The sequence below is a fragment of the Calonectris borealis genome, chromosome 4, assembly GCF_964195595.1.
Source record: "Calonectris borealis chromosome 4, bCalBor7.hap1.2, whole genome shotgun sequence".
NCBI classification, from domain to species: Eukaryota; Metazoa; Chordata; class Aves; order Procellariiformes; family Procellariidae; genus Calonectris; species Calonectris borealis.
Window position 1 is genome coordinate 57776011 of NC_134315.1, and position 15891 is coordinate 57791901.

The 15891-nt window shown below is 43.7% G+C and overlaps 1 protein-coding gene across 1 annotated transcript in view; it reads left to right on the forward strand.

Moving 5' to 3' along the window:
• ARHGEF38 (Rho guanine nucleotide exchange factor 38) overlaps positions 1–15891 on the forward strand; it is a 36298-nt gene continuing 20407 nt past the window's right edge. The window contains exons 1-3 of the mRNA XM_075149699.1: positions 1–225; positions 10241–10431; positions 12966–13089. Of these exons, the coding sequence (XP_075005800.1) occupies positions 30–225; positions 10241–10431; positions 12966–13089 (511 nt within the window). The 5' untranslated portion in view covers positions 1–29. The remainder of the gene's footprint in view (positions 226–10240; positions 10432–12965; positions 13090–15891) is intronic.

Consider the following 15891-nt stretch of genomic DNA (forward strand, 5'->3'; position numbering starts at 1 on the left):
CCCACCGCCATCACCAAGCAAGGCTGGCTATGGCGAGCACGGACTGTCCGGGGAAGGAAAGCGTGGGGGGCAGGAGGAGGAATTTGGCCCTGCTGAGGAACAAGCTGTACATGGGGGAGAGGAGGAGGACGGAACCCGTGGTGGAAAGCACCACCGCCGCCGGGGACCACGGCACCTTGAGGAGGAGTCAGTCTGACAGGACAGAGTACAGCCAGAAATTACAAGGTACCGGGAAAGCTTGCTTGGTGCTCTGCTGCTAGGGGTGCTCTGGGCTGGGGTGGTATCTCGCTGCCCTCCAGCCTGCAGCCTGGAGATAAAGAAGAGAAGGGCACTCTTTGCCCCACACACGCACAGTTGGAGTGAGCAATTGTCCCCTCTCACCCTTGCCCCCCACTTCCAGGGTGTGAAATGTTTCTCCTCATTTTTCTAAATAATGTGTAGACAGGACGCAAAATGCAATCGAAGGTTTCGGCGTGCTCCTGCAAAACGCGTATGCGACCCGGATCTTTCTCGTTCGTCATTTGCAACATTTGCAACGCAAACAATAATGTGAAAATATGATGCCTCCATCCTATCTGTCTTTGGTTGTCGTATCAAGTGGGGTGTATGCTAACTAATTAGAAGCATCAAGGGCAGTTTTTTCTTTCAGTTAAAAATACCGGGATCTACAATGTGTTTATCTGTTGCTCAGATTGTACAAGCCTGAACTGAAGTACGTCCAAATACACGTTTTGATGGATATGCTGATTCAAATTATACCATTATGGAGAGGGTTTCTTTTCAAATAACCAAATTGCATCTGGACCAGAAATTGGCAAATTATGTCAGTATTGGGCCTGTCAATCAAAAATTAAATGTGATCCCACAAATTGAGGAAAAGCATGAAGAATGTGTATGTCTATTTCTGGGAGTGCTCTGGAACACAAACTTACGAATTTCTGTGGGTTTCCAGGGTCTTGAACAAATGCGGGGTTTGAGTAGTATTATAATATAAGCGTGTATTACTAATAGGGATATAACTGTCTAGTGACAGTCACTCTTGTGCCAATAATCCTTTATGGGGAAATAAAATAGGAGAATACTTTGGGTTGCTGTATTATGGTTTTGATGCACTTAATTAGGAAGTAGCATTCCTTCAGAGAGACAATAAAAGCAGAAAATAAAATAATAAACCTGAAAATAATAGGATTTCTATGGGGGCTGCGTACACTGAAAACAACAGAGCGGTTCATCGATTATGCTGTTCCCTCCTCATGATAGCTAATCAATGAGAAGATGAAAAATTGTCAGTTAAGTCAGGCACGCGCTGCAGGGATCTGGCAGGGGTGTTTCAGGGTGCAAGCACGGATCGGGATCGCTATGGCTGGGCAGGCAAGCTCCTGGCACACATCCCACCAAAACAGCAGTTTTTTACCATGAAGGGGGTTGCCCAGGTGAGGTCGAGGTTATCAGAGTGGTATCCAGCAAAAAGTATGAGATCTTCCTGTCCCGTGTCAGGTGTATTCATGCCATGAACGTCTCCTGTTTAAAATCTGGAGCAAAGGAGGCGGGGAAGCCTAGGTAGTCATGGCAGAGCATGAGGTTATGTTCATGGCAGCAGTCCAAGGAGATGGTAAATCCAGCTTTACGGCTCCTGCCACCAGCTGAGACTGCCGCGGCTGCTTATTGCAAAGCACCGGTGTGGTATCGGCTCGCTCTGCTTGCTCACGTTTGTTCAAAAAAAATGGTGATGGGTTAACAAGGTACCCACAGGCTTTATATTGGATTAGAAGTTGCCTGTCCTCAGAGGGAAATATGAAGTCGGTAGAAATTCCTATGAAGTGTATTTACAGTCTCAAGAGAAAGAAATGGTGGTGTGCCAAGGCCTGATCTGGATCAAATTTTGGTGAACTAGATGTGCCTGGATCCGATAATGATCACAGATCCCAGACCTAATGTGTTACCTGCCAGCGCTGATGATGTGCTATGATCGTACGCCTTTATGTTCTTCATTTTTCTCACTAGTGCTTGGATGTGAAGCAGCTTACTCCAAGGTGAGGCAAGTGGTTTTGGTGGCACAAAGCTTTTGAGTTCTCTATTCTTGGTAAGAAAACCCAACAGATCTGTTGGTGACATAAATGGTCTGTTGTGTATCACCAGGTCGGGACTCTCCGATCACCCTAGAACGATAAATGCTTTGCAAAAAGATACAAATGGTAATAATTTGCACTTGCTTCCCATATGAATTGGAAGAAAAGCTCTGTGCCTCTCCGTTCTGTAGTCCCCTGTTAATATGTTTTCTAACAGACAGTCTGCAGAACTGTGGTTGGTATTAGCACGGACAAGGATGTGTAAGACAGGAGCAAACCCTGCAGAAGGGAATCCCCTGTGAGCAGGGCTGGGAAGCCAAGAGTCAGAGGCTGCAGGACCCCCGCCTCTGCTAGTGGCAGGCAATCTAGGCAGAACACGGGGACCAAGCTGTCTTTACACCGCAATGCCTATGTCAGTGTTGCAGCACATTCGCGCAAGGTGAGGCACAGGCGAGACATCTCTCGAGGGCCCTTCCAGTCCTCTGCGTGCTTTATATCGTTCCCTGACTAGAAACCAGGCTGCTGCCCCCCCAGCCATTTCCAGCCGCTCTGAAGTATATGCTCAAAGTGCAGCTCAGTGTGCTAGAAATATAGGTCCCCAAATAAAAGCCTATAAACAAACAAACAAACAAACCCCCAAAACAAGTGAGCAAGCAGTCAGGCATAAAAACTCCTGAGCATTCAGTTTCTGCCCTTGGATTTCTCTTAAGTTTTGCTGTTTCACACAGAATCCAAAATGTTTTCTATAAAGTGTGAGAAAGGGAGCCTATCACCCAGATCTCCAGCGTAATCAAGGTGGTTTGCTCTGTAAGTCTACAAACATGAGCACAATAGCATTGTCAAAGGTGCAAACGTCTGCAAGTGTTTTTCACTTTAAAATTAAGGATTCATTAAAAACACAAAGAAATTGTTAATTATTATACTAGACACATCTATTCAATACCTTATCTGGTGTGAATGGCCATGCAACACCTCCTGACTTTACTCTTTTTAAAAAGGGAACGAGATGCAAAGTAACCATTATATTCTCAAAGAGCTTGGCAAGCATTAGTGCATCTATTTCAACTCATCCTGTGAGATAACCAAATGCCCGCAGCCCCATTTTAGATAGGGGAAAATAAGGCGATTGCTATCAAACGTCAGGTTCGTGATACAACCATGCAGTCTTCCAGAACTCACGTTGTAGTTGCATTCTTGGATGAGTCCAGAAATACCTTGATCAAGCCGTATATATATTTTTCTTCCATAGTTCCCCATCAACTGGATTTTTCTAAAGAGGGAAGAACGGGGTTAAGGAAGATAAACTCACTAGCATTTGTGGTGGATGCAGAAATATTATCAAGGGTCATTATCAGAGCTAAGACACAGCTCCTGTGATATTTCTATGCAGTGCTCTGCTCTACGTTCACTAGAAAATCCTGCACATATGTCCTTTCAAGCGGAATGAAGAACTTGCTACTATCCTTAAGCAACGGCACAACATGGCATTTAGCAGCTCTGTTTTCAAATGTATTATCCGTAGCTGTTTAGCTGGTAGGAGTCGGTCTCTTTTCTACAGTGAAAATCCATCAGTAGCAGCTGTAAAAGTAACTATATTCATATCTATTGCATTAATGTTGGGATCAGTCTTTGAATTAACGTAAAGCTACCATTCTGTGAGTAACTATGTATTTTGGTAAGAGGAGTTTGCTTGATGTAGTTATCTGCAGGTAAATGTTTGCAAGATGAGGGCAGATTAAGATACAATGTATCATGGGGATAGATGCTATCAACCAAAAAGGGCAGACCATGAAAAGGAAATTAAAACATAGTTCACTGTCTGTTAGGTTTTGGACAGATTGTTGGTTTTTGTTAATAATCACATACCGAACTTGTGCTTGGTGTGAAAAATGAGCTCTAGAAAATGGTGGGTTTCCAGAAGGAATCAGAGATCACATTGGCAGTGTTCAGCGAGACAATACATGCTTGGAAAATACTCCTTGTCTTACAAATCTATTACATATTAACTCCCTTATAACTTTAGCTGTGAATGGGTCAACTGCACTGTTAAATGATTTGCACATTCTTCAATTTAAAATACATCAGTGACATACCTGTAATAGGTAGATAACTTGTGATTCAAATCACACAGCTACCACAATATATTGCCTCAGCGCTCGTGTTTGAACCCCGAATTTCACGTTTTGCCTGCGTCTGATGTAGTTATGAGAAACAGCCAACAACAGAAAGGACGCAGAAACCTGTGAAATTATACAAATTCCTGGAAAGCTGCTACCCCTTGGTATACAAAAGCCCAGTCGGAGGCAACTCATCCCCTTTCACCCCATCCCAAGCAGGGCACCTTCCTCCATCCCACCCTGCTCCCTGCCTGCTCAGCACGCCGCTTCCTCCTGGGCGGGCTGCCCACGCACACAGCTTCTCGGCACCTCCGGCCAGGCGTAAAGATCCTCCTGCGCCTCTCCCCAGTTCCTTATTTGCTTTGCGCTATACTTACTGATTAACTTTCTATGGACTACAATGCAGATAATATCCTATTTCACTGCAAAATGTATTGATCTTTGGAGCGGCTGGTTTGCTGAAGTACAGTAAGAAGTAAAAGTCCAGATTATTTCCTGAGGTGCAGGAGATGGCTTGATGAAAATAGCCCCCTATGCCCCCTGATGAGAAATCACAATCTACAAATACTTTTATTTTCTCCCGTGCAAATTTAAGCTCGGATGATCCAATTCTGTTAACTTGCACTACAATAAAGCTGGAGTTATTCCTTGAACTTACTGCAGTGGCAGCCAGGCTGGGAAGCAAGCTCGTCTTTTCAGAGCAGAATCCATTTTGTGCTGCTGTGTTTGCACAGCACTTAGCACAATCAAGTCCTGCCGTGTGGCTTACGACTCTTAGGAGTACTGCAGCGTAACTAGTAACAGCAACCAAGGTAAGGGAGTAAAGACTAGGATCCAACGAGGCTTATGGATCCTTCTCTGAGCATATTAGCAAATGTTTTCTTAATTGGGATACTTTGCATTGTGGGTCACACAGCTCACAGTTCGTACAGCTAATCCGTGCCGAATCTTGAGGCACATGTGTCCCAGGGGAAGCGGTTCAGATGCAGCCCTTCCTCGGTTCTTACTTTATTAACATACTAGCTCAATGCCACAGGAGTGGTATATTTATACCAGTATATGACACACTGGAAAGGTTTATTTGTAAGTATTGGCGCTAACAATAAGGGCATTCTTCTGTCACCTGATGATAAGCTTTTTTCCCTTCCACTACGGTCACATGGGATCTCTCAGTAGTCCTGTCAGCACACATATAATTAAAGCGGTCTGCTGTCAAGGAATTGAAGAAAGAACTTGCGTGTTGAATGTAAATATTTTCTGTACCTTATGGAACAGAAAAATGATCAAAGATTGAATGACCTAATTGCAAGGAAGTCTCTGATGCAGATTTTATGAGCGAACCTGTTGCCCAGATAGACTGGTGCAAGGTCATCCTGGTCCTGCAGTGTTCTCCTCTTGTGTTCAGAAAAGGGGCTTTTTGCATGTGTAACTCGCAGCCCATGTACAACAAACCCGCTCCTGAACAACGCTGCTGTTATGTGCATTTGTAAGTAAAAGAAAAAAAGGTGTTTTCCACAACCCTCCTCCCAATTCTTTTGTATTTCAAAATTTGGAGTTCAGCGGATCTAATTCGCACCATGTTTGCACCATATTGTTGCACTGTAATAACCCTGGTGCAAAACTATAATGACACCCCTATGAAGTGGTCCCTCGCAAGGGGAGGGGAATCTGGAGTAAAACTCCTTGTGTGTTAGCTCATGTGATGTACTTCTCCCACATGCAGTGGGACACTCCGTCCTTTCCCACTGCTTGTCCCATTTCAGGCTCACTCACTTCCAAAGATCCTAGTGTCCCGCAGCCTTCCCAGCACCCGCAGTGGAAGCAGGGGTGTAAGGGGCAGAGCCGGGGCCACGGTGCAAGGGGAGATACAAGGGGGGAGAGGAAAGCTGCCACGGCAGCAGTCTCTAAACTTGGCTGCCTGCATTTCATTCCCAAATCCAGCTGATAAAAGCCGGTGTACATTCCCGTGTGTAATCGCTAGGTTATCTGAGGGTACAGGCTATCTGAGGACTTGCTTTCACAGAGGAATAATTTTATCTAGGGTGGTGTGAGACTCAGGTTTCACGTGTGAAAACACAGTAAGGCTGTAATTTGTTTGTTATACCTTGATAGCTTATGCCTTCTCTGCTCCCTTGTGCCAGGCAAAATCCCTGCATCGGCACAGCGCGAGTGCAGAACATGTGTTCCTTTGGTGTCCTCCAAGAGCTGCCTAAGTAATGAAAAGGCCTGTTACTCACTCCATGCACTGACATCACTGTACTTGTTGGTCTATTCTGTGCCCGTACCTTCACTTCCAGATGGAAAACATTAGATGGGGAGAAGCCTGGGTCCCGTCCCCAAGAGCAAACGTAATATCCAACCTGAGCACCTTACCTGGGAGGAAGGAGGGATAGAGCAGACCTCTCGGAGCTGCTCACTCTCTAGGTGGGAAAGCCAGGGAAATTTGCACGCATAGATCTTGCAAACCTGCTCTGGCTGCTCCTCCGGACGCTTGCTGTGGGAGGTATTGCCCTCAATACCTCCCCTGGGCCTCAAAGAGAGCTGCTGCGTTTGCACATTGCAGGCTCTGTTCCTCCGTGCTCTCACTACATTGCTGGATGTCTCCGTATGGGGATATTTTTAGACTTCACACTTGCAAGAAACTGTTTTTGTAAGATGCGTGGCTGCTTTGTCCATGTCATCACATAGTGAACCTCTTGTTTCGTGCAACTAGAGCCGTGTACTTCAATACACAGCTGGAAAACCAAAGTCATCGCCTTCCTCTCCAAAGCAAAGTCCTCCAGAAAGGCGACTCCTGCAAGTAACTGACACGGCAAAGCAACAGTTGCAAACACTACCTTCTACTTTACATTTTTATGCCTACTAAAAGTACCAATTACTTTTTTGTAAACTGGTCTTAAGACGTAGCTGTCTAATAAACCATTCAACAGACAGTTTTTTCTGTTTTCTAAACCTGGCATCTCCGAGGATGAACAAGCCAAATTCTTACTGTAACAGTTAATCCTCAGCAATGTCTCTTCCTGCTAATCCTCTCTCTCGAACCATTCCAGGGCTGGTACACATTACCAGGTAGAAACGAGTCTGCTTATATTCCAGATATGCACTTGCTGTTCGTGCATTCATTAAACTTTCACTTACTCCACAGGGATTTCAGCAAGCTACTAATGTCCTCAAACTGGTCAAAAGCAATCAGCTGAACATGAAATCACAGGTTTTGGCTGTAATCATCACTTCAGGATCTTGCTGCTGCATTCTATAGAGACAGACATGCCTGAAATGAGAAAGTGAACGTATTGAGTGAAAACGGAAAATTATATTACTTTTAACAAAAGGACACATTTATTAAAAAACATGTTTTCTATAAGGAAACAGCATCTTCCTGATATTTCTCACGGTTATTTCTTCCTGTTGAGAATAGTTTTTCTTTCCTGGCATTATTATCTATCATGCAATAAGGATAATAGATGAGCCCTGACATAATTCAAGAATCAAATTTGATCAGGGCGATCTAATGACATAAACTGAAAGAACAGCCTCTCAAGGGATTGCAACTTCAAGCCTGAAGTGGGATACAGTGGCTTTATTTTGCTCATATAATGCCCTCCCCTGCCACCAGTATAAAAGATTAGAAAGTTCTTTTGCACAGCATCTTGTGTTTAGCTTCAAATTCCATCTGATATCGTGACAGTGCTGCATCTGAGACGAAACGACACTTCTGAGATCTTCCAGGACATCTGGTCCTCTCTGCACTTTCTCAGAAGTCGCCCTGAACTCTCACATACAGTCACACACGTGCAAACATTTTCACACCCGATCTCAATAAAAATGCTGATTTCGGTGCAGAACTGGAATGGAAATGGATTGTCCATGTGGTTCCTTGTGAATTTGTAAGTGTGGTTACATACTGTAAGTTTTTAGAGGAAAAAGTACCTGCCATTTTAGCAAGTAAGCAGCAGGCAAGGTGCTCTCATTCTGCAACCCTAGCAGAAAATTGCTCAGAGGGAGCTGTGGAGGGATACTGGTACCAATTTTGCTCTCCTCCTCCCTAAAGTAAGGGCAGAGTCTGTTTCTTCCAGCACACAGCACCTTTGGTGGATGAGCTCTGCAGCAGCGCGAGCTCCTGTGCAGTCTGTGCACTTGCACCAGCACGGACTCACTAGAGCAAGATTCAGCTTAAAATTCTTTCGATAGCCCAAGCCTTGCGGAGGGGAGACATCCTGATCGTGTTTCCATTTTATTGTTCATGTACAAACTTGAGGACAAAATGTTCATGCTTGTGTTATACACAGACTTCAAGGCTAAAAACTCAAAGGTAAAAATACAAAAGAGTCTGAAAAAACAGGCCCCCCTGCCCGGTTTGTTTGGGTTCCTTCCTTGTCCTCACTGTTTAAAACTATCAGTACAGAGGCAGAGGTGCAGTCCCAAAAGCAGCTATTTAAAACAATAACTGTGGTCACATCAGTCTCACTAGAAAACCTTATGGGAGAAGGATTAATAACAAAACTGTCCTTTCTGAATATCAGTGGTCTGCATAATTGTAGAAGGGGTTGGGGATGACGATACATTGGATTTATAACACTTTACTCCTCTCAGCGGAAGTCGGCTCCAAGCACTCTCTCCTGAAAGCTGCTTGGTTTTCCCACAAGCCCAGCTCCAGGTTATCATCTACAGCCTTGTCGTACTGGCCGGTGTCGTACTGGTGAGCTGCACGCTGTTTGACGCTCACTTGAGCGCTCATGACCTCACCCTTGACAACCAATTCAAACAACTGCAATATATTCAGTATTGGCTATCAGAGAGCAAAGCATCAGACGCTGCTTGCTATTGCCTCATCATACAGTACGCTCCCCACAAGAAGTTGACACGAAGGCGTAGCAGTCTGATCCTCAGCAGAGATGCCCGTCCTTTGCTGCTGGGCTATTGCTGTCAAAGCTGGGCCAGCGCTGTCAAAGCACGACCTGGGTGATGCAGAGATGAGTACGGTAATGATATGTCCATCTTTGTTGGTGCTCTGCACCATCTTGTGGCTAGCAGAAAAACACCAGAACAGCCTCTGAAATCTTTCACTTGGTGTTGGTGTGTGTGTGTGTTTTTCCTAATGAAAAATACAGATTGTCAGTATACACAGATAAAATTCAGTGCCCTTTGTACAGCTGACATGGATGTCTGCAGGCTGGCTTATGAACCAGCAAAAGGGAAGACCATCATTACAGATAAGTAGGTTGTGTGCAGGTCCTGTAGCATACATAAATTACCTATCTGCAGAAGGCTTGCTTGCATTTCCCTGTATTTGGAACAAATCAGATATTCTAGGTCTTAAGTATGGAAAACTAGTTAAGAATGTCCTGATCCCAATGACCTCTGTTGTTCCAAGAAATGTTTGTTACTGATCATTAAAGGTTTTCCCATGTTCTCCTGTAATTCCTTTGCCTCTTTCAAATAAATCTTTTTAAGCAGAATTACAGGTTTCATCGTCATTGTTAGTAACATTGTCTTCATTTGAAAATTTGTCTTCCAGTACTTACAGCCCTCAGCCTCCCATGAATAGACTCAACATTACATTGTACAGAGCAAAGGTTATTCCAGTGAAGCTTATTTATGGTAAACACAGCCTTTTTCTCCCACAGGAACGCATTGTCTCCCATCCTCCAAATCATAATAGATGTCAGACTGAGACTGTGTTTTCAAAGGAGTAGAAGGGCATCAGCTATCCTTGCACTTCAGCGTGACAAGGGTCACACTCTCCTGTGCTCCATGGAAAATTTCTGCCCACATACATTCTGCTCCCACATCAAAGCTGGGGGAGCCGGTGATGGGTTATCCCCTTACTGCCAAACGGATGGTTTCCTTTGCCAAACCCATGTCTGCTTTTAGAGGCGGGAAACGGGACGACACTCGGTCTGATCTGGGATTGCCATTTCTTGTGCTTCTTTTCCTGCTCCCCATGGCGAGTTTCTAACAGGCACCGGCTGCGTTCCCCCACAGTCGCGCAGGGCAAGCTGGGTCAGCACGCAGGATTACGATGCTCCTCACAAATCTCCCTCTTTTAAACAGAAAAAATGGCCCCGCAGGTGGGGTCCTCATCCCCTGCCACTTCGCCACGGGAGGACGAAGGACAAGTTAGCAGACGCATGATGGCCAAGAGGGTGAAAATCATCGCGGAACTCATGCAGACGGAGAAAGACTATATCAGCGACCTGGATCTCTGCATCAAGGAAGTGATTCAGCCCCTGAGAAACAAGCAGGTGAGTGCCGGGGGCGGAGGACGAGGCAGTGACGTCAAGGTCTCAACTCACCCACGTTCTGCTTGCAGATAATCTTAATGCAAGCACAAGTGTCAGCGTGAGAGTGACACAGTGCCGGGAGCGGGTCCAGAGCTAGCTTTCTGGAAAGGGACGTGCCAGGGCTCTAGAGAGGAGAGCGGGAAGTCAGATACGCTCCTGACCTTTGCGCTGCACTTGCATAAAGCCTGCATCAAAGTACTTGCTCAGAGGGCAGCTTGGACGCCATATCCCTGCTCGTGGGCTGCAATAGCAGCTTCCACCTCTCCATACTGCTCTGTAGTTATAACCCCTGGTACATGCCCTGGCAGACCTTTACTGGCGCCTCCAAAAGCAGTAAAAACCAATAAAACCAAGTATTTTCCATGATAACAACCTGGCATGGCATGAACCTCCCCATCAAGGTTAAATTCAGTCATAAAGATAACTTTATCCGGCCTTCCAGACAGCTGTGATGGAAAAATACCATGCCTGACAGCCCAGTGAGAACTTGAGAAATTTGCATTCTACACAGAAAAGGTACATTTAAGAAGGAAGGCTCATAAACTATCTTTCAGGCAAAAGATCTTATTAGGCCAATGATACCCATTTTCTTTTTCAGCTGAGACTTCAAAGAGCACCTTTTCCTCAACAGTATTTCAATTTGTAGAAAAATTGTGCAGCCGAAAGCTGGGAATAGAAGAGGTTGTCCAGAGAAAAATTTGTATTTGCGGGGCCTGCAACATAGCGTTCACAGAATGAAGCTAATATAGAATAAAAATAATTTTAAACAGACCTTAAACCAAGTATTCTGTATGTAGGGTTTCTTATGAAATTGGTGACAAAATACACGTGTGGGGGCCAAAGTGTCTTTAGATGACATTGGCACTGCCTCTTCGGGAAATGCGGTGGCCAGCTGAAGCCTGTGCTGTTTAAGCTCCTGCAGGACCTTTTTTCCGTCTTAAAACTTTGTCAGAGTTTATTCCAACCCATTTTCAGAAGAGCTGGCATCTGCTGGCATAACTTGACTTCTTCTTTCTCCTCACTCGTTCATCTGCTTAGAAGTAGTCTCCACTTGACTCCCTCCCCAGCCTGGCCAGCACTGAGCAAGAGTATTCTCTGGTTGAACTCACTGAGATTTTTTACAAGCGTGCTGTATTCCTTTGCTCTTTTCCAGCCAACTGAAAACACACGTTTTGATTCTGTCCTTTGTCACTGTATTAACGTGTGTAAGTGTCCATGCACAGCATAGTTCCAAATACTATGTAGGCATTGTGCTGGAGTGAAGGTCAGAAGTCCTGTGCTAGATGTATACAGGAAAAGTAATTTAGAGATTATAACTGTCTTAATTTAATAACCTCTACATTTTTGAAAGGCTTTCAAGAATGTTATATGGTTTTAAGGCTAGTTCTCGGATGAACTACCGTATTGAAAGTTTGTAATGTGTTTAGAGAAGGATAGCATTTAGAAAATTGACCTAGCAATGAATCTGTTTCATATTTCCAAGTGGATAAAACATGTTTTAGCCCCTATAATACTTACAAAGAAATTAACTGCATTAGTACTGAAAGTATATTTCTGATTCTGTTACAATAGCATGCAATTTGATCCTCCTGGCATCTGGTAAGCTGCTATATAAGTCAGCAATTCTATTTCTAATGGAGAGATACGTTCAGAGGGTATCAATATGGATGTCGAAATCAGTCTTGCCTTTGTTCTCAGTATTACCACATTATCACTGGCTATCTCCAATTGTCCCTGAATATTAACTATTGCCCTCCTGTGCAAGGAAATACATAACTACTGCATGAAAAGTATGTGTCCTGGAATTTTTCTACTTGCTGTAAAATGAGCAGGGACACGAACCAGATTTTCTGTTGGTGTAAACTGATTCAGTTCACTGAAGTCAATGTTGTGCAGCCAGGCTCTGTAGGAAGCTCTTTAGGTTATATTAATACCCAGAATTGTAAATGTGTTTGTTTCAGTGGAAATTATATGATCTTGATTGTGTTTTTGGATTTATAGGACAGCTAACTTAAAATGGTACCAACATCTAGAAGTCTTTGTACCTGCTAGCTGGCACCAAAGCGCCAAGATCTAAGCTTATGTAGCAGCCTCCGTTAGCAACTGGTAATCAGGGAATCAAACCTACTGTCAACTATTCTTTTTCTCAGTGGGAAAGTAAACAAACATTTTAAAGCCAGCTAAGGATCTTTTGTTTATTCAGATGATAATATTTATTTCCTTCCTAGGTAAACACTTTCAGATTAGGAATAGTTCAAAATAAGGTTAAAAGTACTTGATAACATGCCCTTTGTTAACTGCGTCAATCATATTATACTAATCTGAAAACTGTGTATGTGTCCTTGAAGTCACAAGGAGGATGTTTATATGAGGTTTTGCAGAAGTAGTGCTTCCTGGAGTGTTGAACACTCAGGGCATAGCAAGAGAAGGTCTGTAATATACAATGTCCTTCTTTATCCTTCGTCATTAGCTGGTTAATATTTGTATTCCATTAGACTGCTCGCTTTGACGTGGATGGCTTGTTTAGCAACATTGAATTGGTCCATCAAGTATCAGCCAAACTGCTGTCATTGTTGGAAGAAGCCACGACAGATGTGGAACCACCCATGCAAATAATCGGTATGTTTACTGTCCTCTTGAGTTCTACAAAGCTACGTGAAAGAATAAACATAACACTCTCCTGATCTATACCCTCATCAGACTTAACTAGTACCACTCCCAGAGGCTACCGTGCTACAAGCTGTCCGTAATGACACAGGAAAAATGTGAAACCTGTCCAGTTGCTCCACTGTACTTGTATGATCATGATGCTCTTTTTCCGTCCATCTGGATGTTGAGGGGAAGGAAGGAAGGAGAGAGTGAGTTTAGCATGAGTAAAAACTGCAGCACTGAGTTATGCCACATACTGATAATACCCTTTTCATCTAGTTTGATATTGCCTACCTAACGCTGCTCACGCCTACACCAACTCTTATATTGCATACTCATAATTGTACCATTCAAGAAAAGAATTAAAAATGATTGGAATAATAAACACATCACAACCCCCCCGAACATTTGTAAACATGTATCTACTGGCAATACAATTCATGTAAGAGATGGTTAAAGCTTAACCGGGACACGGTCAGTAAAGGCAAGAAAGCTGTAATTGACATGAAGTTTGTGGGAATCTGTGCAGGAATGTCTGTAGGGATCATGGGTATTTTCAGCAAACGGATTGCCCCTGGATTTGTCACAACAGGCACACATTCTGCAGGTCAGGCTATGAATGTTAAGACTGTGATCTATTCACGTGACATTCTGGCACAGATTTAAGAAGTTACCACTCGTCAGCTCTCCCATAATTGCTTCCTCAGTACACAGGCAGTAGGTGATCCACCTTAAGGGATCAGGCGAGAATTCTTAATTTGCTTCAGTGCAAAGTCAGCCAGTTTATTTTAAAAAACTTCCAGCCGTGATTGAGGTCAGAGAGGTTCCTTCTTCCCTAAACTGACCACATACTACACGTAACATGTTATAGAAAGGACCCCTCCTATCGCAAATAATGGGGTAAAAAATTATCGGTCGCCGTTTGACTACGAAACGTGACATTAAAGCATATGAGGCTTGGGAAAAGTATTAATCCTAGCACATCTCAATCTGGTTTGCCAAGGCAACAGCTTAACGTAGTTTGACGCGACTGTGTTGTTTGGCGGTATTTCAATAAAAGTGCATCATGATGAGTCATACCCTTAATAAGCAATGTTCTATTCTAGCAGGAAGTGCCTTTCTCACAGCCAAGAGAATCATCCTTTTAGTTCCCTGCCACATCCAGAAGTAAAGACAAACAATTTCATCCATCTATTAGGGTGTATTTCTCCAGAATCAGACAAAGAACCATGAAAATGTACGGGATTGTGGATCACAAAGTTGGCTAAATTACGGCAGGGAAAAAGATGGCAAGTGAGGTGTGAGCTATTCTTCCAAAGGCTCAGACAAAAGCAGGGAGAATAATTGCATCACTGTGAGCAGTAAGTTAGTAAGTTTTTCATCCTCTAAAAGTACAGCAAAGTGATAATTTTGTCTTCAGGATCTTTATAATCAGTGTAAAAGTTGTTAAAGCCAGTCTATAGAAAAAGCAGGCTGAGAATCTGTTTAACACACCGATCATATTCTATCATGTTTATGGTATTTAAACATTTTGCATTGAAATATCTTACTTTGGAAGGCCACCCAGTCATGGTAAGATTGAGGAGAACTGCTAATTCACTGGTTTGAAACAAAACGATGTGGTTGCTTGTATTCATGTCTTATTTTAGTCTATGTTCTCCACACCTTATGCTATGTCCGCGTTGACGAGTAGTAATGTCCAATAGGAGCAGACTTGTAGAGTTAAAGAGTTGGTGCTAAGGACCTGGTATCCATACTACACATGTCAAGAGGTCTTACTTCAGATTGGCTGTAGCCTGAGAGATCCCTTTATGGTTGGACTGCATAAGATGTGCCCTCGGAGTGCGTCTTCTGGTAATGACCATCAAAGGGATCCAGTTTGTGTGTCTGTGACTGCTCCGCCACACAGCCAAGGCATGGGAGATGAGGGCTACTGAGAGACAGGCTTCAAAAGCCCTCTCCTAATCTGAGCTAAACCGCTAATGTAGACAGACTTTTTGTGGTGCTTGGTCTTCTGATGCTCAACGCCGCTGAGGTTAAATACCCTTTCTAGTTCTCCCTTGTATTTTTTCTGCTCTCTGTTCTGGATACTGTATATGGAGGAATATGAAGACTTAGTAACCTAACCCTGGCTTTGGCTATTAGACCCCTTCTTCCTCCCTCTCCCACTGCTGTCCACACAGGAAGCACCACTGAAAGCCACAGGGAGAGACTGTTTCTGTCGCTCAAGCCTTCCTCCTAGGATTTTCTCTTTGAGACTGATGACCACCACACTTAAGAAGAGGCATCAGGCAGATTTAGATCTGTCAGAGTGCGCAAAAGACTCAGTATTTTTAAACCTGTGCCCAAATACAATGTGGTTTTGGCCCATAAAGCAAGCTCCCACAGTGATATGCCCAAAGCTCATCTGATTTGGTCCATATGGCTCAGAACCAAGAAGGGCTTTAGGCTTAAGAAATCCATCTGCTTTTAAAAGGCCCTATCCATGAAATCAGCACGTAATTTTTCCCATCATTGAGCATCAATGAAAGTATCTGTCATTGTGGCACAATACATCAGTGAACAGATCTTGCTCATCTCTTTCATGCCGGAGAAGAGAATGATAATTTCCAGCCTCTAGTATATGCTGAAATAAGCTGTAAGTCTATAGCTTGCATTTTTGCTACTGAAAACATAACCTCACTTGAGGGCTTAGCATAGTACGGGTCATAATAAGCACTTGGAGCTCTGCTTAAAGTTAGTGAAAACTGTGAGAGCTCAGCATCTCTGAGA